Consider the following 26,717-nt stretch of genomic DNA (forward strand, 5'->3'; position numbering starts at 1 on the left):
GTTCATAAATGGAAAAAAAGTGAAATTATCACCACAACTGTACTTTTCACAAGCTGTGCGTGTAAATGACATGCAGGGACACTGAAGGAAGTTGGCAGCTTTGCAGCAACCGTTACACAGTTTATGTGGATGAGATCATTCAGTCCTCAGGGAGATTTTAGGAAACAGATGCTAGGTTAATCCTGGCATGCTCCCCGTCAACAGGGGAGCTGCATGTGCCTAAAACTGGGAAAGAGGTGCTCCAAACCTCTAAAATGAAGCATCTATCTGTATGTTAATGCAAATAAACAAACGGGCATAATCGTGAATAAGGGCTCTGTATTTTATTTTTGTCACATTCTGTAAACTTGTACTTTTTGAAACTTTTATGTCTTATTTTGCACGCTCTACTAATGTGCTATTTGATCGCATGTTTTTTATATGCTGTAATGTGTTTGTTGTTGCTCTTTTTGGAAAATTAAGTACATGATCAGCAGTTTATTTGTGGGATAAAATGGTGCTTTTTTTTTTTTTTTTTTTTTTTTAAATAAAATCGTTTTCAAAATACTTGTCTTCCACTTCTTGAGTGATAAACATTGCCTTAGTAAAGATGTGAGCATTTCACAAATAACAATTTGGTGTGCTAAACACCATGATTGCTTCATGGTCCAAGGACCGCAGTTTTATATGACAATAAATTTTGCAGACACAGATTGTTGGTTCTATTGTTGCTTGATTTTTTTTTTTTTACAAGTTCAGTGTGAAGTTTCCAGTCATCATCTGGGGTGCCATGATGTCATCTTCTGGTGTTTGCCCACTGTGTTTTATCAGGCCCCAAGTCAACACTGGGAGACTTCAGATCTCTAAGCACCTGGCCACTATCTCAGAACTACAACCAAAGTGTTTGCAGGGCATTTTATCTGAAACCCACTGAGATAATGGATTTTTTTTTTTTTGAGAAGAGTAAGAAACACCCATAAATAAATTGAATAATTAAAAATTAAATAATTAAAAATTAAAAAAAAACATCAGTGAACATAAGCTGACTTCAATGATAAAATAGCAAAGCAATCTTACAATTTGAGATAGATTTCTGACATGAAAGGCGATGTACGATATGAAAATTTACCTGAGAAAATTAAACTAGAGGAAATAAACTCTTTTCATTATATTCCCATTTGTCCAGCTATTTTTAGAAGTCTTTTAATAAGTGTCAGTTAACTTCAAAAATGAAACTCTACCGTCCTCTAGCGGTTCCTGTTTTTTACCACCATAGAACCGGAAGCTTCGACCTCTCTTCCGGACACGTGGTGCAAGGTGGGCGTGTCCAGCGCGCTGATGTAAACACAAAGTACGCCTCATCCCCATCGGACAAGTGACTGGGAAGCGAATTGGCGAGATTAACCCAAATAGTTGTTATTGTCGGGGAAAACGCTCCGTCGTTCGTCGTGTGTAATATGCTTTAGGGCACTGAAAGACAGCGTCATGGACTTCTACATTAATCTGAAGGTGAATTTCAGGGGAAATTCAAAAAATTTCCTCCTGTCGGGATCCGAGACCAAGAGCTGGGAGTCAATGGAGGCAATGGTAAGAGGAGAATCGCCGGGCCCGTTCTTAAACACCACCGATCACAGCACGTTGTTAGACCGTGTTGCCTCTATCCTGCCTTAATAAATTTTACTTATCACAAATGATGACACATCAAATTGTCCTTACCTTTTTGCGGAACGGCCTTCCAGCTCCACATATGCTATTAATATGCAATGCTAACACGTTAGCATCACGAAGTGTTGACCTGAGCTACAGCTGTGGAACCTGTCTTCAGAATGACACCACAGCAGAGACAGCAGTGTCACTGAGGACAGGGAGGAGGTGGTGCATCGCACTTTTAGGATAGGTACCAACCTTTTCGTCATGGTAACATGTTTATCAGATTGTCATACCTGGTCCGAGCAGTTTGAATCCACCATTTGAGATGCATTTCACTGCATTAGCTCAGTTGCTTTGAGATGTGGCTCATGGTTGGATGTGCACCCTCTAAATGTATAATTTGTTTATACATACTATGGTATGTGTTGTAATTTAAATAGGTTAGTATTGCAGGTAGGCTTTCACCTTGTATATTTGCTTAATTAAGATGGCTATCTGTTTGCTGTTATGATTTTCTCCGAGTTATTGATCTTATTTTGTTATTGATTCAATGTGTCATGGACTCTCCTGTCATTTGAAAATCAAGGTTTATTCACACGTTATCTGGTGTAATCTTTTGATTGTCCAGTGTTTTTTTATTGTTTGTTGTTGCAATTCCAAGGCAACCCTAAATTGTTTGCCATAACTGGTTTAAAATGCACCATAGCCCATGCCCTCATACTTTTCCTTATGTCAATTACAGTTCAATAGTCATACTGAGCACAGCCATTCAATGAAGGTATCATGGTGTTTGTAGAAGATGCTCATTTGCTGTGTGATCTCTGTTTTTTTGTGAGTGTAAAAGTTGAAGTAGTAAAAAAAATTAGGGATATCCTGATATTACATTTTCACTTCTGATACAATATAGATACTGCAGCATTGAGCATTGGCTGATACCGATATTGATCCGATACGATATCAGCATTAAACATGCATACTTTTATTACTTATATTGTAGTATGTCTGGCATGTTAGAAAAGGCTTGATTGAGTGATATTCAAACAAAGAACAGTAGTCAGCAACAGTAGGTATGAGGAAAAACTGACCCATTTATTATTAACCAATAGGTAACAGAAACTGCCTATATCGGAGATTTTAGATACATCCCGATACAATACCGATACTTGTTTTTTAGCTGATATCAGACCGTTATTCGATATCAATATCTGACTGGGACACCTCTAAAAAAATGAAAAGCCTAAATATTACAGTGACTGGATTTCATTATCTGGACCTTGTGATCAGGGTTGTTTCTGACTGAGGCCCTGAAGCCCTCTGGATAGTCAGCTCCAGGTTTCTCCTCCCATGCTTTAGACATCCTGATATTACACATAACAGAGGTGTTCTTCCTGCATGGCCCAAAGACTGCCACACTTCCACTGGTGTCTGATTAGCTGCAGGGTCATTGTCTGGGGACCACGACTCATTAATAATTTGCCCCTAACAAAAAAAGCTCCTGATTTGCAGGGCAGAGGACTCTCTGACACTCTCCACAGACAACCTTCTTTGGGAGCTGTTTGTCCCTTCTCCTCAGCCATAGCCAGAAGCTTGCTTTTCAGCAGCCTCTGACAGCTCCTGGGTTTCCTTATGAAGCCTAGCTCTCTGACACTCCAGGAGGTTTCAAGCCCCCACCTCCACTGGCTAGAGCCTTACACTTCATCATCCTCTTCTTATGATTTTGCCCTCTTACTCTTGGCGGGCAGCCTAATGGAGCAGTCTGCCCACGTCAACCTCCAGCTAACCCTGGCGCCCGGGGCTTTAGTACAGGTATCCTGTTGGTTCAGGCTCCCTCTGTGTGAAGAAGATGATCCTTTGTTGGCACCTAGCAGAGCTCTTCCTGCTGCCTTAATTCTCCTTCCTTTCACCACCTCAGCCAGCTTCCTGAGCACTTGGTTGTGTCTCCATCTGAAACAACCCACATTAAGCATGGTTCCACAGACTTCATGGGTTTTTCCTGTTGAAACCTCTTGTGGTTCAGGCTTTGAGGGAAGGGGAAGGTGCAGTTCCAGACATCTAACCAGCTGATCGCTGATTTGAATTTATGGTCCTTATTTGTCGACCACAGCAGCCTGGGAAGAAATTCATTAGTTAAAGTGATGCTGAGTCACCAGCTTCCCTTTGAGTTGTTGTTTTACTGATGAGAAGGATGTGGGAGAGACCTCTGAGTACAGGTTCAGCAAACGGCTCTTGCGTTTTTGGCGTGGTCCAATGAGTCTTGATATCTCAGATACACACACTTATCAATATGACTTTTGAACACTTAGATCTTTCTGTCTGTTTGTTGTGCAGGTGAAACGATCTTTTGGTCTGTCCAGTCTTCAGCTGACCTACTTTGATGAGGAGAATGAGGAGGTGAGAGACTCTTTTGTTAATCCTAGTTGGTTTATTTGATGCCAAGTTTAACAGTGAAGTTGGGCGATACTGTGTGAAATTAAGAGACTGATATATTTGCGTCATCACTACAACACAGCATTCATCCTCTATATAACAAATAAGGACACAAAGTTAGAAGATCCTTCCTAGTTGCAGCTGTAAAACAGACTTTTATGGTTCCTTAAAACAATTTTCAAAAATTCCTAATAAATGCTCTTGGTGTGGACTTTTTATTGGACTCAAATTTCTACTGGCATTACTTTGACTCCATTACATCCTGTTTCACAGCTGCTGTCTGGAGTCAGTTTTTGTTTTACTTGAAGACTGAGACAAACAAAGTTTTAATGATAGGGATGAGTCACCAATTATTTTTTTTAATAACTTTATCATCCATCCATTATCATGTCCATTTTTCCTTTATGTAACATGGGCTGAAGCCTATCCCAGCTGTCTTTTGGTGTTACAGGCCTCACACACACATGGAGCGGTGGCAAGACATGGTCAGCTGGTTAAACTAATAAATGTCAATTGGTGTAACCGATATTTTACATTAAAAATTTGGTATTGCACCAAAAAGTCACTATAAATATGATTTTATGAGTCTGATATTCTATAAAAATGGTATTTACAATGATTTCAAACAGCTGACCCCAAAATAAAGAGAAAACATTGCGGCATAATGGCTTGCTCAGTGCAACAGAACCCATATTTTCAAAATTAGAAATGAAATATTTTAATAATCTTTGACATGATATTCCATTACAAATAACTGATTTCATCTGTACACTTGCATGATTTCTAGGAAGGTGAATTATTTAACACTTGTTAGGCTTTTGTGGTTTCACCATTTGACAATTTACTGGGACTGATTCTTAAATTGGTTAAAAATGGTAAAATTGCCATTTAGAATACAGTGACACCAACAGAAATGCAAACTACACATTGAAACAGACAGCCAACATGTTCAATAAACATGTTTAAAGCATATTTTTTATATCAACACATATTTGTCATTGTCCCAGAGACAGACAATTAGTTGGTTGTGGCTTGGTGGTTGAGTCAACTCTCTACCATCAGTGTGTGAATTTGGTGTGGGTGGGTGAAAGAGATCAGAAGTGTGAAGCCAAGCAAAAGGCATCAGTCAGGCCACGGCATCAAAAGAGAAACCTTCTTGCTGTGACACAACAGACCACTGCATCTCCATGCCAAACTTTAATATAAACGGAGAAATGACTTATTGAAGTTTGCTCTCCTATAAGGACATCGAAGCAGTTTGATTTCACATTTCTGTAAAGTTAAGAGACCGAGAGACTCAGCTGGTGACTTAAGGAAGGATTATCTGCCCTAACCCAACATGTGCCCTCATTCAGCTCTGATCCCTTTTTCTCCAAACCATTCCCTTCATTCTGCTTTATTTGCTTATTTCATGTTTGATGAAAGCTTTACCAACTCCACTTTAGCATCATTCAAGTCATTTTCTCTGACTTTGACTCAGCCAAAAGTGTAGTATAGTTTTCAACAACTTGGCAAGTGTAACCGACCACAGAAGAAACTGGGTTTCTAAAATAATAAACTCACAAAAATCAAGAATTATTGACATATTTACATTAAAAATGTTCTTTCCTTTCTCACCAGGTGTCTATTAACAGTCAAGGTAAGCAAACATACAATCAAACACAATAAGCTAAGGAGCTGTTTCACATTGATGTTGTGATAATATTTCTATTATTTTTGTTCCAGCCGAGTATGAGGAAGCACTAAAGGTAAGTTGATTTTAACTAATATGACTAATAATCATTTTTACCAAGACTCTCTTGACCTTTTTAATTACTTCAGAGCCATACTACAGCTACTATAGAGTACAGTTCACATTCAGCCTTGGTTTAATCTAGAGCACATGCACAAATCCTCTGGATTTATACCATAGACTGTAAAAAAAAAGTGGACGTCATCTTGCGTGGCTGGAAGTAAGGTCACCACAAAACTGCTCCCCCTGGTGGCTGGCTGCAGTATAGGTCTAAAAAACCATCTCCCCAGTCTTTCCAGATGAGCTGTGGTCAAACTTTAAAAATTAAATACACCTTGTAGAAATGTTTCTCACATCTGATTGTTTTGGTGATTTGAAGATATTATTTGGCCGCCTTGTATTTAAGTCCACTTTTTTTCTGAATTCTTTTTGATTGAGTTATAAGAGGTTAAAAAGGCTTTACCTCACATTTAACAACGATTGACAGCTGCTTTTTTATGACTGAGTTACAAGTAGTCAGATTTTCCCCAAACTTCTAACAAAATTTAAAAGATATTAAAAATTTTCCGTGTCTTGCTTTTCTCAGAGTTGTGACAGACTGTATTGTTTGAGGGTGTTTCAGGCTGTTGAAACCAGCTTCCTCAGTAAAAGGTGTTTCTTGTTTCTCAGAGCGCAGGGAGGCAAGGGAACCGACTGCTCATGAACGTGTACGAGACTCGGGGCCAGCCCACACGGGTCCCTACAAACAAGGCCAGTGCAACAGAGCCAAAGAGGGGCTTCAGACCCCCACAACACTGCCCCGCTCTGGCCCAGGTGGTCAGCCGCAAAGTCCAGGCTGCAGTGCCAGAACAGGGCATGGTAAGAGCTGCTTACACAGGAGGGTGTTTGTCTTTACACAAGTTATGATGATCAGATCTGAGCTACCATTCAGCTTCTATTTCATTAACAAAAATGAGATATGAAGTGTTCTTAACAAGTAAAAATATCTGCAAACGGAATAAGGCAAGTTATTTTTTTACTTGTTTCAAGCAATTCAGGCCTCATTTTTGTCTTTAAAAAACTTAAATCAAGACATTTTTCTGGACTGTTCAGGAGGATGAGGCTCATATCAAGTCAAATAAAACATTTTTTTAAATAAAATTACGACAAAAAAACTAGATAAGAGTTCATTTTTTTGCAGTGTAATAAAAGGCTTGCACTAACTAGTCTTTCTCCTCTGCTCATCAGTTGATTATGAAAGAGGTGAAAGGGACCAAAGAAGAAGATAAGACTCCTCCAGCCTGGTTCACCTCCTACATGGAGAAGGTAAGAACTTTATGAGGAGTAAACTCTGAGAAAGTTACATCTGTCATCTCTTTTTATCATTCTGACCCTGCTCTTTTTAACCCTCCAGTTTAAGGACCAGGTGGTCCGTGAGGCCGTGGAAAAGATCTGCAGAGAGTTTTCTGGACAGTGCTGCATCCACAAGCCCCTGGGGGGAAGTGGAGGAGCCGGGGCGGGAGCTGGAGAAAGAGGGGAGGCAGTGGGAGGAGCAGAGGCCCAGCAGGTCCCTGAGGTCTCTTCTTCTACTCTGCCAGGAGCTCCATCCTCCTCCACCCCTCCCTGCTCCTCCTGCAGGGGGCAGACCACTGGAGGAGGCTACCAGTGCAGGTAAGTTGTTAAAGCACTATTTCAGTGTCACACAGAGGTTAAGATCACCGTGCAGCTCAGAGATTCTTTAGAAATAAAACTTTATTCTGTATTTATGTTCTTTTTTATGCTGAGGTCCTAATGCAGTTCTTTAAAAATATTTAATATTTTCCAGACAAGATATGAATGAATATACATTTTGGTCTGTGTGCGTGTGTGCAAAGACATGAAACAGCATCAACATGTGAAATAAAAACAAACTACAGCTAGAAAAGCACTCAGAGAGCACAGATCTCCACCAAGCATATTGTGATTATCACCAACACTTTAGTCTTACTTTAATGTTATACTTCCTTTCAGCAGACTATCTGCTACAATTTGGTGTTAGTTGCAGGTTTGTATGATAATTTGTTTCCTGACAGTGTTGAAAATGATAATGGCCCAGTACATATTTCATATTCCAGATCTTAGTATCCAGAATATTGCCAGGATCTGGATCGTACTTTTACATCTGTCAGAAATTATGGTGACTTTGTCTTTTATTGTTTTGCAAAGCAATCCGACCATTTATCATGGAGTTATACACACATATGGTGAAAACGGCCCTATCTCACAATGATAAAGAATCCTTTAAAATAATCCTGGATCCAGACAGTGATCCAATTCACCTCCAAAATTTAATCACTTCTTCCTTATCCTATTTTGAAGATTTCCTGAAAATTTCATCAAGATCCATTCGTTAGTTTTTGAGTTATGTTGTTCACAGACAAACAAAATCTCTCAAATACATAATCTCCTTGGTCAAGGTAATGAGTTACAGGTTGTTAATATAAAGCCTCAAAAAAAAAGAAAATGATTAGTTAAATTAAAGCAGGGGTGGCCAACCAGTCAGAGACCAAGAGCCACAAAAATTACTGTGGTACTACAAAGAGCCACGTCACACGTGGTCTCACACACACACTTCCTCTCACACATAAACGAAATGTCACAAAGTGAAAAGTAATTCATTTCCATCTATCTATCTAGATAGCTATGAGCACACGAGCAATTAAGAGGAGCACATGTAGAGAAGAGAAACCGAAACTTAAGTATTCCTCATCACCCAAGTACTGATCAACACTGATCCCAATGTTGGCATCATTGTATCAATATTTTAGATTGATCAGCACATCACTACTCAAAACAATATATAGATCTATATATATTTTTATGAATGGATCGAAGAGCCGCACACTGAAAGGCAAAGAGCCACATGCAGCTTGCCACAGGTTGGCCACCCCTGAATTAAAGGGACAAAAGATGAAACAGTGGTTACAAGGCTGATCATGTAGACCAGGCCTAGAAAAAAGGAGAGTGAAAATAAAAGAAAGAAATCTACAACTACGGCAGCATTGTGCTCCATTGTCCAAAGTGATGAAGTTATCAAAGAGATTGTCGTTAACATCACTGGTTTTTGTTTTTATGCCCCTCTGTAAGTGACTCTGCAGCTACTTCTGTCATCAGACAAAGGGCTTGTTTTTAGTTAACTTTGTTCACAATATTCTAATTTTTACAATAGTCAAATATATCTCCTGCTCCTGCTTTATCCATGGGAGTAATGCAGGTTAGAGGCTGCAAGACTGGTTTCGCTGAGGCATACAGGCAATATTTCCAGACTTTTCATGAAATCTGAAGATAAAGCTGTTAATCAGTTTCTGTTTCTCTGAATACCATGACTCAGTAGACTCTGTTTTCTCCTTTTATGTGTCACAGCCACGTGGAAGTAGTTAAAAGCTCTGTGTCAGTGCTTATAATGGACTTTGAGAGGTTTTCATTGCTGTGGTAGTGGGTTTTGACTTCCTATTTTCTTAGTTATGATGCAAGTCCTTAGGTCAGAATTACCCAAGATCTCATCTTTCTCTTTCATTTTTTACTTTTCTTTGTCGCTCCACTCTCTCTTTACCTCCTCTCTGCTCAGTGTATGTACGTCCTGTACTCTGTGTGAACCCTGCAGCTTCTCTCACGACCCCAGTCATAACCTGGTGAGAGCTAGGACTCCTCTTTCCATACCAGAGCACGGATCACCTGCGCCGGACCACAGCAGGTACTGTACCACTGAAACAAATTAAGCTAGGTTTTTTTCTTAAATTTGAAGCTTGTGTATTTTTACATGGCAGGAAGCAGAAGTTTAACATAAGTGTATTGTTTCAGTATCTTATTGAACATATGTGCATCAGATTCTGTAGCTTTACTCATCAATCTGCATCTGGTTCCATTTTGTTGAATCGTTTCATGTTCATTTTATTTCTGCCTCTCAGGTTTTACAGGCGAGGCGACCGAAGCTTCCGTAAAGCGGAGAAGCAGCGTCTGAAAGCGGAGAAGCGTCTGCTGAAGGCGGAGGTCAAAGAGATCAGAAAACAGCTGAGGATGGAGAGGCGGGGCATTCAGTGGAGCTCCTCTCACAGGGATGGAAGCTCCTCTCCTGTGCTTCTGCAGCCTCGAGCCACCCAGCACACCAGCCCAGAGTAAGTTAATAAAAAAACAGCATGGTGCAAACTAAAACACTGCATATGAGAAGAAGATGCAAGCATTTCAACTGCTGAGTCTATAAACCTGGGTAATTAAGATGCTAATCATGCTAAATATAAACTATGGGTAATAAGAAATGCTTATCATGGTAAGGGTTAGCCAGCATCAGCCACCCACACTCACTCCTACCAAAACCCACATTTTCAAGACAGCTTTCAAGACATGACTCATTAAAAACTCTTTTTTTTTTTTTGTTCCGTGTGATATACTTCTGTCCATGTTTTAAAGTGTCTTTGAGTACTATTAAAAAGAGCTACATAAATCTGGTTCATTATTATAATTATTAGGGTTAAGTGACAGTTTAGAATTTATGTGTAAAGAGAAGTTTTATGGAAAGTAACCTATTTAGAGTGACATGAGTTCGTGGTAACTAGAACACTTGAATTTATTTACCAGGGTCGAATGGGAAATATGATGTACTACCCATGTTCCTGTCAAGGGCACATTCAAGTCCATCAACAAGTGTAGCTCTTAACTGTTCCGCCCTAATCATGTGTTAAATGTCTCATATTCTGCACCTCTTCTGTAGTTTTATAAGGATCATTGATGTCTTCATGAAACATGTTTTGGTCCAAAAAGCCAATAAATCAAGCACAGCAGCATTGTTTCCAGGCTCTCATAGCCCCTCTGTTCAGAACGCTCTGATTTAGTGGGCGTGGCCTTCATATGTAAATGAGCCACCGCTGATACCACGTCACTGAGAGTGGCGCCACGAACTCCAAGAGCACAATGTTAAGAAAACAGCGAAGCTCGTTAACTGTAACATTACAGGCTAAAACAACAGGCTAACCGCAGCTAAAGTTAGCATCCTGAAGCTAACACAGAGACAGGGGGGGGCACTGAGAAAAATCTCTTACATCTGCTCCACAGCACACAGCATTTAAAATACTCACATTTCCAGGGTCTGAGGTTTGTTGGTGGATGGTTGGTAATGCGCCTGGATTCAGGACCAGTCTTTAGCTAGCCCTCTGTTGTACTGTCCAGAGTTGGAAAAGCAGTCGGCCGTGAAGTGACTAGCACACACATGCACAGTTTTACTGAGTGTAGCTGGAACATTTCCTGATAAATGAACTCTAGCCACTTAGACTTGTCTTCTTCAGAGATAGGAGGCGTGTGCATGGAACTATGTGGCTGTTTACAGCCCAAAACAGAGCAGTGATGGCTCTTCAACTTTGGCATTCTCCTCCCCGCTGCTGGAGAGATTTCTCCAGCAGCGGGGAGGAGGTTCGGGGGTATCTGCTCCATGCTGGACATGAACACAGCAATGCAAGGTTATATATTGAAGAGTAAAGAGTCAAATCGAAGAAAATATATATTTATTATTAAACAAATTTATATTTTTTACCACATAAACACAAAAAAGTACCAGAAATTGGTACTGTTGAGTACTGTATCATTTCAAATGTGAAAGGTACCCATCCCTGGTTAAAACATCTTTAAACAAACAGTCCAGGAAGCATGACTAAAGCACTATATTTCTCATCCAGGCGCCCGAAGCGTCCCTGTCCCCTGGTCGTTCCAGCTATGACGGCTGCTTTTCTAGACGAGAACCTCCCTGACGGGACCCGTCTGCGTCCCAGGACTAAGTTTATCAAGTACTGGAAGATGAGGAACACTGGGGCAATCAACTGGAATGCTGACACTAAGGTGGAGATTTCTTTCAACTAAATAAAAAAATGAAGTCATTGCTGTAAGTAAACAACCACCTGAGCCTCACACTGTCCTGTTTCCTCCTGGCAGCTCAAGTTCATGTGGGGAAATCTAGCAGTGGGATCTGGGGACCGTTGGAGGGAAGTGTCTGTCCCCTTTCTCCAGCCAGGACAGGTGAGGTGACACTGAGACTTGGAGAAGGAGACTAGTTTTTGTGACCTCTGTGATCTCTGTCTGTTTATTATGTTCCTCTATTCATGATCTCGCTGAAAATGTTCATGATCATATCATGTGTCCAGGTTGGTATAGTGAGTGTAGCACTGTGTGCTCCCACTGTGGAAGGCTCCTACACCTCCCACTGGCGCCTGGCCCACGCTGGAGAGCAGTTTGGACCGAGGGTTTGGTGCAGCATTGTGGTCGATCCGCTGGCTCCAGCACCAATGATGGCTGATGGGATCCTGGTGTCACCCTGTGTCACTCCACAGGTAGACCAAAGGATTGATGACTGGAAAAGCAGTTTTAGGACAGAAATCAGAAAAAGATCAATAAGTATTTAAAGTGTAGACTTTATTTTAATGTGATTGCTTATCAGCAGGGCAAGAACCCTGTGACTAAGGATGGGAAAACCTGTGCAGCCTCCAGGGAGCAACCATTAATGTCTGTTGACCAAGAGGAGTACTACATCCCCTCTGTGGACCTGCTAACTGCTCAGGTAAAATCAACACTCTTTACACTTTAGGGTACATTACTTCAAGTTTTTTTTTTCTGCACTGACAGTTTTAACTGTGGCAGTGCTGTTATATCATGACAAAACTATAAGAGTTTGGTGGTCTAAGCCATCTCATACCTGTTCCTTTCAGCACTAATAGAATATTAGTGCTTATATATTAGTAATGCAACTTGTTGGAGAGTAATCTCCCTTTCTCTGCTTGTGCACATGTTAATTCTGCTGCCATGAGCGTAGTCTCCTGACAGTCACATGAGAAAAGAAAATACTCTGTTATGTCCCTCCTCTCGATGATTATTGTGGAGAAACCTCTGCTTTTTATAAACTGTAGATCTAGTTTAGTCAGGATGTTTTTCCCCCAGTTGTTTTTACAAATAGTAATGTATAAATATATCCTATGTGTCTGCCCAAAGATGCAGCTCACATCCAACTTCAACCAGGATCCCAAGACTTGTTCGTATTAAGTGTAGTAAAGTTGTATTAGATGATTGAATTTAGTCAGCCTCGTAAACCTTTACCAAATCACTTCACTGTTTGAAAAACACAGACAAACAGGAAGAGCACACACATCTTTAAGGAGTGTAGAACAGCAGCAACGTAAACAAAAATCACCAAACATGAAAAAAGGCAACCAACCTGTTTACGCTTTTCCTCCAAAACTCCTCTAAAGAAGCCTTTAAAGGCACAATTTGGTGCTATTGACCCCCATAATGAAATTATTCAGGGGCCCAGCAATATTTCTTTTCATGAGGCCCAAAATACCTGGCAGCGCCATTTCCCCCCCAAACAGCATTTGCTCTGGCCGGGGGCCCCCTTTTGGAAACAGACAACGTTTCAAAATATGTAAAGAAATGTCACCATGTAAGAATTTATTTTCCAACTTTTTTTTTTTTCCATTTTTAAATAATTATTACATTTGTTTAGAACAGGAAGTTATTAACAAACAAAAGCCAGAATCATAAAAAGGAGAAGGCATTTCAGGTCTCTGTCAGCCAAGGTGGGATACTTCTTTTTTACATGTAGCCAGTAGTTAGACAGGGGAAGAGCCTCAAAGTTCAGTTTAGTTTCTTAAATAGCTTAATAACAAACAAAAACTGTCAGGTCGACATGGATCATGATGTCATTATGCCAAAGTCACAGTTGTCACACAAGGTGCCGTTAGGAACGATGAGAAACTTCGGAATCTGGTGGTTATGGTTCATTACATGTTGTATGTTCAAGACAAATGGTTATAAAAAATAAGTCAATAAAAACTATTAATGCGATCCTATTTTAACCTTCACTCCAATTTTCTTAAATCGCTACATTTTAGCTGCTGTCTCTTTAAGCTCCCCACTCTTTAAACCCCCTTCATTCTGATTGGCTGGTGTTCTGTAGGACTGTTTGGGCATGCCAGCAAGTCTCATGGGGATCTATTTTTAAAACAGGCAGTTAAAACACAAGTTAAAGTATTTCCAAAGTGTATGAATATAAAACAGGTTGAAAATCTGCACTTTAGTATGAGCATCCAGCGTTGTGCTTTACATCCATGCTTAAAATATAGGAACTCATAATACAGGCCAAATTCTTTGACTTTAAGTTATTCACAAATCAATCACTGAAATTATTTTCCACATGCACATTTTATAGCCCTGTCTTTATCAAATACTAACACTTTAATAGCTAAACTGGTAAGAATTGTAAGCATAAAGAAGAAACACTTAAGAAAACATAATCCTGAAGCCCCCAAAAGTCCAAATGTTTTTTTTTCTTGCACAAAAAAATCAAAAAGCTAAAGATGTTTCAGTTATTAGTGAGTTTTAGTGATTTATGTCAGGAGGTTGTCTTGTGGTTTAGTGTGCCTACCTAAAGCTCCTATGCCCCCAAAGACACGTTAGAGTGATTGGTAAAAACACAATAACAGGGACAAAATCCTGACATTTAATACAGAGAATGGGCCAAACTCCAATAAACCTGCTGCTGAAACTGACCATTTGTTGTTTACTAATCTCTCAGGATCTTCTGTCCTTTGAGCTGCTGGACATCAACATTGTACAAGAATTGGAGAGTGTCCCAAACAACACGCCTGCACGTAAGAAGCTCTTATCAAAATAAAATTTATGGAAACAGATAATATGGAAGACATGTAAATAACTAGAGAAACTGTAAAGAGTAGAGTGATAAAAAGACAGAACCAGGTTCAGTAGATTTGCTGTCTGTGTGCTCTGTCTGCTCAGACGTGACACCGTGCATGTCCCCTCTGCCTCAAGATGGACACCTGCAGGACAAGAGCAGTCCCTCCTTGGGACTCATCCAGGAAGAGACTGAAGCCATCAACAGCATCATGAGTAATGGATTTTATTTGTTTTTGAAAGGTTGTGGATGTGGTTTTGTGATTTTTGGTGAATTTTTTTACAGGGATCAAACAAAAACACTTTGGCTCTTTGTTGATTCTTGTTGTCTCTTCTTTTCCCAGATGTTCCTCACACAGCAGGACTGGCAGCAGCAGAAGGAGGTGGTGTCCCAGCTCAGGAGGAAGGGGATGATGACATCAGCGGGACTCAGTTTGTGTGTGAGACAGTGATTCGCTCGATGACTTTAGAGGAAGCGCCTGACCATGCCCCTCTGAGAGGGTCTCGCACAGGGACAGGCAAAGGTCAGTCCTTCTTCTGCTCAATATACAGGAAATCTTAAGGTTTCTTTCACCATCAGGATGTAAAAATGATTTAAAACTGCAATGAACAGCTGCAGTTTGAGAGTTGTAATATTGGGGGGAGCTGTTTGTTCTATCTGCGTTTGATCATATGTGATTCAAAGTGCTGGATTTCCTTCTGGTTTCTAGTCATGCCTCCAGCTGCTCAGGGCAGCTCCTCCTTCTCCTCCGTGAAGAGTAAAATAGTGAAACCAGAGGAGACCCCAGACAGCAATCCCAGCTGCCCAGAAACCCCTCAGAAACCATCAGCCACCCTGAAAGCTTCTCTCCCTGCCCCGCTGAAAGTATCCGTACCTGCTGCCCTGTCTGCAACCCAGAGCCTGGGACCTGGCCCCAGCTCAGCTCCCACCCCGCTCCACGGCTCACCCAGGGCTTCAACACTGCAGGAGCATGTGAATACGGGTGACTTTAAAGTTCTTATTTATTAACTGGAACCTTTTACTTTGTTCATTTGTGTTCACTTTTATTTGTAGTGCTTTTGCATGATGTTTTACAGAATGTAAATAAAAAAATTATGTAAAACCCAAAATGTAACAACTCGTCGGTCAAGAAAACAAAAGTGCCAAGCCCAAAATGTAATGATGACTTACAACATAACAAGTTGTTACGTTTTTTTGGCAAAAAGTGGGTTTTATTACATTTTTTAAATTCTATTTTTAAGGGCTGGGATGTTATGCTGTTCTCGTGATTCAATACCATTACTGTTTCAATTTAAATTGCGTTTCTTCGATATTTTCAATTTTTGCTATCTCTAGTTAGCTTTTTTAACAACAGACCATGTGAAAAAGTTAAATGATGATGATAATGTCTATAGACAAAATCAAGAGCCATATTTTTTTCATAAAATGCACATCACGAGTCAGAGAGAAACATCTCGCCCTCTGCTGGAGAAAAGTGGTAACTTTTTTTTCATTCAGTTTAAAAACAAAGACTGAAATGAAGAATTTGGATTTGAAAAACAAACAAACAAAAAACATTTTTTGACAAAGAATCCCAACTTTGATAATGCCAAACAAAAAATCCTGATGTGTTGATTTTTTTATTTTTTTTCTCTCACCCTTACTATTTTGGGTCATTGTTTGGTTTCAGTCTCGAACAAGTTTTCCTAAAGTAGCAACTAGACATGCACTGATCAATGGATTGGTGCAGATTTCCTTAATTTTGGGGGATCGGTGATCAGGGATCGATAATAGGCCCATCCTAACATATGAAACTGATCTTATATACCTCCAGGAAGGTCTGACAGCCATTGTTGCTTTTTGCTCTGAGACCTAAAACTCAGGACACTTTGTTGGTTGATAAAGCTAAAACAAAAAGATTTTTCAATGATTGTTCAATGATTTTCAATAAAATAAGACTGGAATATTGAAGATATATGCTGTCAGTTATAAAAAAATAAAAATCAGTATTGGCCCAAATCGGTATCGGCAGGTCAGGCTTTTTAAAGATCTGTGATTGGCCAGAAAATTATGATAGGTGCACCCCTGGTAGCAACAGTAATACTTAAAGCAATGTTCAGTAATAATATTTCATGTGATGAAAAGTTGAGGTCCAGAGTTTTAGGTCGCTTGTCTGTATAATCAGTCCAAAAGCTTCAAGGCTGTCGGATCTATAAGACCAACTGATCAGACAACTATTGAGACGACTTAGGACAAGAAAAATATCTAAGCTGCATAGGTGTACGCATCGTCTCTGCCTGTAATCCAGAAAAGCAGACAGAAATTTTTTACAGTTTTTCTAGTTTTTTAAGACTTAATTCTAAGAGGACAGGACATTAGATCAGAAGGGATACAGATCGAGTGCGACGTGCGAGTTGGATTCAAACCAAGACCCTCTGCTCCGGATTAGCTGTGACCTAAACAGCTAGGCCATCCCAAGGCTTCAGATAATGGCTTTACTAATAAAGTGATTTGGAATTCATGCAGTGACTTGTTCTACAGAGTCATGTCTGTTAATTAAAAAAAAACTTCAAGCAGTTCAGGGCCAAAGATTAAAGCCATCCTGTTCTGGTTCTCAGCCTTGTCTCTTTCTCCAGATTCTCTGAATCTTTTAATCATATTATATACCGTTCATGACGAAATCTCTAATTTTGTTGCAATTTTACACTGAGGAACATTTTTCTCAAAATTTATTAAAAACATACACCCACAGGGGGATAAAACTTTTCCCCAATTTAATAATAATTACTCACTGCATAAAAAATCTTAACCACACATGAAGTCAGGGGGACACACAACCTGTTTTTCGCTGTGAGATAAATGTAGTGCACAGCTTTTTGAGAAAGCTTGAATGAATTTTGAGAAAACACAATATTACTTCATGACTGCTTCATGATTATTTGTATTTGAGCTCCTAATTTCTCACAAGTTTTCTGGGTTTGTCCACAGATACAGGAGAAGTTTCCCAAATGAAGAGCTTCTGTGTGGAATCCAGGCTGAAACAGAAAGAGAAAGAGCCAGAGGAGGGCAGGGAGAAAGAAGAGGAGGAAAAGAGAGAAGGTATAAGGAGTCGCTCCTCCTCCACCTCCTCAGAGGATTACATTATCATCCTCCCTGACTGCTTTGACACTAGTCGCCCACTGGGAGAGTCCATGTACAGGTAGGTGATGTGGACACCTGGCACACCTCCTGGCTGTTTGAAACAACAATGAAGTTTCAACACCTTCCTGTTTCTCACCTTTCTTTTTACATTTTTAGTTCAGCTCTGTCCCAGCCTGGGGACATCCCAGCCAGAACCTCCTCAGACCCAGAAACCCCATCTCCTGACCAGCCGGGCAGTTCTATGCCCAAGGGAGATCCAGTTGAGGGTGATGCTGCAGCGGCTCCAGAGACGGGGATGCCAGGTGCCAGTAGTGCTAATGACATGCTTTGCACGTCTCAGACACTGGATGACGAGCCGCTGACACCTGAAGTGGTGACTCTGCCGCAGAATGTCATCACTCCAAGGTCAGGACCGTGATCACTGTCACACAAGTAGATGATAAATTCAATGAATGGATTATCAGTTTGGGCATATTTGCCATCAGAAGAGGAATAAATTAAAAATGCTAACTGGAAATACTTATTGAAATTTGAAACTTGTTGTTGTGATTCAGCCCAGAGAGCAGTGGAGACACAGAAGTGGACCCGGCAGCTAGCGCAGAGGGAGCAGAGGGCTCTGATCTGTACCAAACAGAGGATGGTAATCACACTGCTACTTAACAACCACTAAAACTGAGCGTTAGCCATGCTACTAGCTGGCTGTTAGCATCTGTTTCACTGGTGTCTGGAGAAGTGAGAGCTTGAAGAAGTTTGTCGTACTTTTGAAACTGGATAGAGCTTAATGTTGTGTCGATGATAACATGATTTAACATTCTTCCCCACAGAGTCTGCGCCTAAAGAAACTCCAAAAGATGATGCTGAAGCTACTGAAGACACAGAGGAGGACAACTCTGAGGATCCCAGGTGTGTTCAACACACACACAGAAAATCTCATGATATGAGGAGAATGTTTGAATGAATCGACATGTTGCTGTTTTAAGGAAAACATGCTGAGTTTCTAGCATAAATATACATATGAATGTAAACTGCTCAAAGACACTTCACAGAATAAGTCGACACAAAAACAATAACACTTTAAAACATAGTCTGTTAAAGCGCCAAGCAACAGATGAGGTTTTTGAAGGTGGGCAGGTCTTTACAGTCACAGGTGAGATGTGGCAGAGAGTTCCAGAGGGTGGGATCAACTACAGAAATGCTCGATCTGGTTTCAGGTGGTATAAAGGGGAGCCTCGTGTCAGAGGAACAGAACCACCAAATAATGATTTCTGAACTCTTAAGTTAAAACATTAGTATTGTATTGTTAAAAAATAACTATGAACTTGTTTTCCTGCATTATTTGTGGCATGAGAACCCTGTGTCTTTTTGGATCTTTTGGCCATTCGTCATTTTCTGTAAATGCTCTAAGTGAAAACTTTTGTTTAAAAGTTGGAAGAAATGTTGTCAGAAAGTTTGTCAAACCAAAGTAAAATTAAAATTATTAAAAGTGAAATCAGAGGAACTAATAATTGTACTCTTATTTTTCTCAGAGCAGTTTACCTGTTTACCATATTTTGAAACACAGCTGTCTGGTTTTCTGTTTCCTAACATATCTGCATGAAATGGTTTGTTTTCCTTTGTATGTTTAAATGGAAACACTACCAAAGCTGAAGGTGATTGGAAACAAAATGTGTACTTCAGAACCACAAGTGAACCCACAAAAAGCCATTTTATTAAGTTTGATTGGGTTTTGAAATTTGAATATTTCTTTAAGTAAGTAGTTACCAAACTGGTTGCCTTAGGAGTAGTGCTTTTGCTAATTTTGTTTCTGAGTGTTTCCAGAGATCGTAGGTGTAACAATGGTTGCATTGTTTACACACAAGCTCAGCTGTTAGCATCCTGAAGCTTATTGATGCTAGCCGGTGCTAGATCCAATGTTCCCTGTAAGCTGAGGAGAAGGGGGCAGGAATGATGTGTTGGTATTGCAGTGTGGGCTAAGAAGAGATGACATCGACCTGTTGTTCCATCTATGGTTATGAATCTGTTTCCATTAAGACGGATGAGCTAGCCATGCTAACCCGGCACCAGAGGGAATACCAGAGTAGCATCATGCTATTCACAGACACGGCTAACCGAGCTGATGGACATTTTTTTCTAGTTGACACTTTTGATATTATTCTTTTTATATATTCTGGGATTTTTTTGCACTATGCACTTTCTTGTATTGCTGCTGTGACTCTGAATTTCCCTTAGAGGATCAATTGAGTAAATTCTAATCTATTCTATTCTGTTCTATTCTATTCTATTCTGAAATATTCTAAAATATTCAATCCATTCTTAAGACAAATATTTGAGTCCGGAAACTGGGTAGGCATTGAATGAAGTCTTTCTGGTAGAATTTTGATTGTGCTCATGTATTATGGATTTGTGCCCCAGTTACAAGGGAAACACCAAGAAAAATGACTTTATAACTTAGACTGTGCCATTCATTTTCTCTTTTTTGAAAATTAAAGTCTGTGAAAAGGTTGGTTTAAAGTGCAGACAAGGTGTTTCCCATTCTCATTGTAACCTTTTCTCTGTCTCATCAGGCACCCAGGCATCACCAGCGGTCTGGTGAAAGGAGCTCTGTCTGTAGCTGCTTCTGCTTACAAAGCCCTGTTCACTGGACAAGGCCCCACACAGGTAAGCAAACAGTTTATAACCTGTAACCGCACTGCTTACTTTGTACATTTCATCAGACTAATGCGATCTTATCCCTGTGCAGCCTCCGGTGGATGCGTCCACACAGGAAACTATGATGGCGGTGCTGGTGGAGATGGGATTTGGGGATCGGCCGCTGAACCAGCGACTGCTGAACAAATATAACTACAACCTTCTGGATGTTGTGAACGAGCTGGTCCAGATGACCGACAATGACTGGTACTCTACACGCTACTGACACGAAAGATAGGAGGAAGCATAGTGAGGAAAAAAAAGGAGGGGAGAAGGAAAGACAAGACAAGAGGCTGAAACACCAGAAGACAGAAATTCTGTTCTGCTCATCTGCCTTTTTTTACTTCTTCTGTAAAATCATAGAACGAAACATTCCTGCAAACTTTCTTTTCTTTTCTTTGCGCTGATGCACTGGGCCATCAAACACACATTATCTATGACACTACTTTAAGTTTAGGCCTTTGTAGTGATAGGAGAGCTGCCTGGTGTGCAGCTTTTAGCAGAATAAAGAGGGTGTATCCAGTGAGCCATCCTGAGAAGAGTAGAAGCTGATACAATATATCAGTTACAGAATAACCTGTGTTGAAAAAACAGTTTGCACTAAGTTTGATCTCAATGGTGTAAATTTCTGTTGCAGTTTATAGTTAATGTCAGATACAGCAAATCTGAGGTTAGTCAGCACTGAAATGCTACTCAGTCTACTTCTTTGACCAAGGACGGTCAGAGGCAAAGCAGAAAGATAATTCCCACCTCTGCACTTAAAAAAGTAACGACACATAACAAGACACTTTGTCACACACTTGGTTTTTATAATGTGTTTCTTTGACATAGTTACTTACTACAGTCGTTTGTGTTCTTAAATTAAATTAAACATTCCACTAATGTAGCAGGGCCAAATGGATGGGGCGTAGTCTTCTTAGTCAACAACATTAAAGCAAATTATTTCCAAAAGCAAATGAATACCAAGTCTTAAAATAGTGTAGTGCTTACGAGTGTCACTATCTATTTATCAGCAAATTTCAAACAAACAGCGGACATAGATGCTCTGAATTAAATATAGCATCCTTGCTTTATTTGCTGTGCTTTTAATTCGACTGGATACATGATCAAACTTTTAAGACCAGCTGAAAAACTGCACATATTAACATTTTGCACTGTTGGATCTTAATCAGATTCTGAGTGGAGCTTCAAAACGCAAAAAAGGAGAAACAGGAGTAAGATGAAAATAAAATGAGTAAGCCATTTATTTCAAACAACAGTTGAAGTGAAAGTGGCTGTTTGTTTTGCATTTTGAAGCTCTACTTGCAACCTTCCAAAAAATTGTGCAGTTTTTCAGCTGGTCTTTAAATGTTGCTGTTACTAAAAGCAGTGATGCCACTTCATGTGCATCTATAGAGAGCAGGATTCAGATTTCTACTGAAGCATTTTCCATTGGGTAAATTTTGCTCCTAGCTGCTGTGAAGGGCAGTTTATAAAGCAAGTTCACTTCTGCTGTTGTCATTACGACTTACTTTTACATTCTTGTTCAGGAGACCTAGACCTGGGCATAATGCAAATCTTTGTGTCAAGTAAGGCTACACTTTATATGTTTGTTTTTTTTAATTATGATAGTCCATATCACTGGAGTGAAAGTGTTTCTTCACTTTCTCAGTTCTGTTTGCTGCTGTACTTATGTATGTAAGACGACTAAAAGCGGAGAAAATTATCTTTTGGGTCTGGTTTTATCTCTATTATAGGATATAGGGACCATCCAGTCAACAGGAAATGTTCACTATCACACTTTGTTCTTTTGGGTTTTGAGAACTCCTATATTTCATATTTGTTTTATAATTCTTAGCTAGGTCTTTCAACAAAACTCCTCTTAGTATGCTTCAAACAAACTCTGCAGTATTTTGGTCTTTAGCTGTAACAAAACAAACATGGAGGGTGTTTATAAACAAACTTTTTATGTTCCCCCTAAAGGCTATCTTTGTTAAGATACATGGGAATAATGTCAACAAACTCTGGCATCAACTGAAGAGATCTCTTAAGAGATGTTTTAGACATCTAATTCATGCTTTCTTGGTCTCAGAATAAATATAATGAGCTAAAAGTGGGACTTAAATGCTTCCATGAAGGCTTCGTTTGAAGTGTGCAGTCATTAAATTTATAAAGTGACTTAGTCAGAATTACTTCTATGCCAAACTGTAACATTTTTGAACGGTAATGTATATTCACTAGGGCATAAGCTACCCAGGTAACTGGGTAACTGGGTAACTTATACTTGATATGTATGAAGTCAAAATCTGTTATTGATCTTTACTCCCAGAGGCAGAAACTCAAGTGGTCGTACTATAGCATAACTTGAGACTTGACCTAGACTCAAGCTTCAGGTCTTGCAGATCATCTTTTTATTTGGTATTTTTGTCTCATTAACAAAACATGCTACAGTTCAGTGTTTTCAACACAAAGACAAGAGCTCGATAGGCTACTCAAGTGAAAAACCTATTAAATTCCTTTGCTTTTTTCACAGAAGATTATTGTCTAGGCACAATAAGTGAACTATCTCCCAAATGTAGCAAATAGCATCTGTTCTCTGATCCAGTGGAGACAGAGAGATCTGCATCTGTCAGAGTATCCTCCCTGATAATGCTCTGGCAGAGGTCAATGTCTCATGTTTATTGTGAAGTTTTCTGCTGTTTTGAGTTTAATAAAGCTTCTTGGTGCACTCTAGGGATGGGTATTGATAAGATTTTATTGATACCAGTGCCATTATTGATTCTGCTTATTTAACTGTTTCTTTATTGATTCCCTCATCAGTTCATTCCGGGAATATTTGGTGGTTGATGCCGTGTGTCGACAAATGTTTTAACACGTTGGTGGTGCTGCCACCCTTGCATCTTATTACAGCGTAGCACAAATTGCACTTTGGGTATTTAGCACCCTTTTTTTGGTAAAGTGAAGCCAATCTTTCCATCACCTCGAACTTTTCTTGGAAATTCTGCATCAATGTAAAGTCTAGCCGCTCTTGCGTTAAGTGAAGAATCAACAAGGGAACCGTTTAGCATAAAGGCTAATGATTCTTAGCAGGAACCCTTTATCGATACCCATCCCGAGTGCACTCTCAGTTTTGGATCATCACTAACAAGCTTTACCCACAGACAGATCACCATTTATGATTAATGAAAAATTTAAAACTTAAGTTGTGATATTTGGGTTGGCTGCGGATAATTAGAGAGACTTAATTAGGATTTACCTGTAGCCGTCTGAGACTGTGACTCATGTCCGACTATGTAAGACTAGACTGGGATTTGCAAAATATCACTTGAGCCCATCTCTGTTGAGGAGGCAAGATTAAATTTCAGATATAACTCGACCAAACCTTTGTAAAAGTGGTCAGGCTGCTATTCCAAAAGCATGGCTTGGTGAAGTTAATGAGTGTAAGAGTGTGACCAGTGCCAGTGAGGTTGTTCAAAACTGAAACCAGAACGTCAGTGTGTGACTTACTGAAAAACATTTTTGTACTATTTACAGAAGGTTTGAGCTTTGACTATCAGCTAAATTAATGATGTTAAGTTAAGATCGTTTAAGGTGTTTTTCTTTGAATGCTTGAGTTGTCTGGAAATGTTTAAACTTTAAGCCGTGTTAAAAGATGAGCTGTTGTATTTTTAGGCTTGTTGTACGGTGGTTGAATTTGCACTTCTGTATGTGTGTTAGTGTTTTTCTTTGGGAAAATATGTCATCAGATTATTTAAGATTGTCCTGTTTTGCCAATGAAGAGGATTAAAGGATTAGTGGTCAAAGACAAAGAAACTTGTATGGTTAAAATTAACTTTCTGCATACTGTATATTAAACTTCAATGGTTTAAAAACTTTAAATGATCTTGCAGTTATTTATTTAGATCCAGCAAGGAATGAAATTAGTAAATAAAATGAAGCAAGCACTAAAAATAAAAGTCATAAAGATTTTTATGTGGGATGCTAAATTAGCTTAGTTGGTGAAGCAGGTGCCCCATGTACAGAGGAAAGTCCTCATCAGAGTCTCAACATGTTTTGGTGCAGGCCATCCTGTGCTCTTCCCCACAGATCCCCCCTCTTCTCTTGATCTGTCCTGTTAGAGAAAGGCAAAAATCTCCCAAAAATATACATATTAAAAACTTGTTTACATTTTGTTAAATACACAAATTAAAGTTTTGCTGTCTGTATCTTGAGTTTTAAGTCGCTCTCTGCCATCCAATATTTATAGGGGCTGTGAGGAGTTTGAAAGTGATCTTGAAAATGGCTCCCTTCTAGATATATGCCTGATCTTAATACAAACTTTAAAATGAGATTATCACCTACACCACCAATGAAGGTTATTTCAAAATGCTACTTCTTAGCTTTCCTATCAGCTTAAGTAGGAATGGACTGACTTACATCTAGGTCTCTATGACAACACCTCGCCAGCTGACAAAGTTTAGTAGTGAGAAGAGAGATCTGTGTTTTTCTTTGCTAAAAACGACTTCTGTGATTAATTTTGTAGTGATGGTGGACACAGGAGCCTAAATGTCAGACAGAAAAAAAAAGAAGGGCAGAAGAAAGCTAAATGGGAGAATGATAGAGCATGAGCTAAAGGCTATAACACAGTTAGATTTGTTGGTGATAATGTTGATTCCAACCCACAGTCAGCAGTTATTCTGCAGTGGTCTGTTCAAACTTGAGAGTCTATCAATAAATGAAGAGTGAGGTTACGTTAGCTCTGCTTGGTAGATGACTGACAGGACATAGCTAACCAAGATTTACTGACGTTACACATTACAGAGACATCTCATCGCACCAGGCTCTCGGTATCGCTACTTATGGACGGCTACAAAACTACTGTACAAACTGACAGTTTGCTTGTTGTTACGTTTGAAACCACAGCGCTGCGTAACTGCATTGATAAAAACTTTACCTCATCACGTTGTATCTGGTAAAAGTTGTCTTGAACAAAGAGAATTTGATCCAAAACAAACAAACTGTCTTCACAACAGTGTGCGTGAGACTCCAGGCCAGAAGGTGGCGAGGTAGTCCAATAAAACAGATCCTCCTAATACCACTTTAAGCTTAATTTAGTGTAATAACCCTGCCTTGAGCATTGCATTGAGGGGTTAGATATCATATGTTGGCCTTGATACTGAGGGATTCCCTCCTGTTTTTGCTCTGCTTATTACCAATAATATTACTCCTGACAAACTTTATCTGGATTAATACAGAGCACGTCTTGTAAACAGTGTTTTGAGACATTTTCTTTGCTGGTGCTGTATTTTCCAAAACCAAAGTTTTTTTCAGCGAGCGGCTGAGACTCACTCACAAAGAGATCACTGCTACTCACGGGGACTGAAACTCTCTCCCTCTCTATAGATATTAGATAATAAACTAAAAAATATGCTGGTGACAAGTAATCTGAAAAGAATTATATTTAGTAATGAAGACAACAAACTGTTCTGTTTCATTTAAAGGTGTATTTGGATTCATCTCCTGCTTCACACACACACAGTTCTTAAAGGGGAAGCTGCTGTTTTCAACAGTACACCTAACAATCTTTGTATTCCAAGGATTTATTTGTTATTTTCTACACTGAACCTCACCACGGTACCTTTAACAAACATCACGCTCTATTCTGCTGAAATGGGCTCTGACTGAAATGTGCGCCTGAGATGGAGGTGAAACGTTTCACGTACGTCATTAAGTTTAAAAACAAATCTCATGTGTCCAGTGAAGAATCGTTCGGTTAAAAAACGTTCATTCAGTGTGTGGATATAAGTGAAGTGTTTAAGGAGGAGTAAAGCTGGATTGTTTGAGCTTATTTTTCTGTGTTGCACTTTATGAACATGTTATGATGTACAAACCAATCTGTATCCTATTAAAGTTATTACACCCATGGGAGGCTTCCGTTTTATTTTTGCTGTTGAGTAACGTGAAGAGTCCGAGCACCCAAAGGGGACCACGTGAAGGTTTCAGTTTGTCCCAGCAAGTTTTTCTCAAATATTTGATTTAAAAGTAAGTTAAGAGAGACTTTGGTCATAGATGTTTTAGTCTTTCTTGGGTTTCATTAAATCAAATGGCTCTAAATTGTAGGCATAAGGAAGGATCTTGATCAAAGAGCTGTAAACAAATCAGGCAGTGTATGGTTGATGGACTTGATACACAATGAGGAGCCTTATTAAAACAAAAATAATAAAAATTGTTAAAATAAAAAAAAAGCTTTACATAGTGGATGAGTCCTAATTTCAATTTTAATTTCCATTTTATTTAGCTCAGCCCCTTGAGATGCAACAACTTAATTCAAAGGGGTCCCAATACAAAACAGAGGTAAGAAGGAAGTAAAAGAAGGAAATAGAATAAAAAAATAACAAAAATAATAAAGTACATAAACAAATAGAAGGAAAATGAAGTTGTGATAAAAGCAATGAAAGGCAAAATTCATCATATCAA

The 26,717-nt window shown here is 39.4% G+C and overlaps 1 protein-coding gene across 2 annotated transcripts; it reads left to right on the plus strand.

The window, feature by feature from the left end:
* The first annotated feature begins 1,302 nt into the window (after positions 1–1,302).
* nbr1b (NBR1 autophagy cargo receptor b) lies at positions 1,303–26,388 on the plus strand. 2 transcript variants are annotated; one of them, XM_074696399.1, is made up of 23 exons: positions 1,303–1,566; positions 3,958–4,020; positions 5,677–5,695; positions 5,782–5,804; positions 6,458–6,646; positions 7,016–7,093; positions 7,182–7,438; positions 9,375–9,500; positions 9,715–9,921; positions 11,473–11,632; positions 11,726–11,809; positions 11,935–12,120; positions 12,228–12,347; positions 14,358–14,433; positions 14,579–14,689; positions 14,818–14,997; positions 15,184–15,456; positions 17,442–17,652; positions 17,751–17,999; positions 18,149–18,234; positions 18,419–18,497; positions 20,159–20,252; positions 20,335–26,388. In XM_074696399.1, exons 1-23 carry the CDS (start codon positions 1,465–1,467, stop codon positions 20,506–20,508), a joined length of 3,147 nt encoding a protein of 1,048 aa, XP_074552500.1. In that variant the 5' UTR covers positions 1,303–1,464; the 3' UTR covers positions 20,509–26,388. The 2 variants fall into 2 exon arrangements, with proteins under 2 accessions (XP_074552500.1, XP_074552501.1); XM_074696400.1 differs by having other exon boundaries at positions 12,231–12,347.
* Positions 26,389–26,717: the final 329 nt, after the last annotated feature.

The sequence above is a fragment of the Halichoeres trimaculatus genome, unplaced genomic scaffold (assembly GCF_033239565.1).
Source record: "Halichoeres trimaculatus isolate MK-OKI-2021-1 unplaced genomic scaffold, fHalTri1.1 fHalTri1_scaffold_20, whole genome shotgun sequence".
In the NCBI taxonomy this organism is placed as follows: Eukaryota; Metazoa; Chordata; class Actinopteri; order Labriformes; family Labridae; genus Halichoeres; species Halichoeres trimaculatus.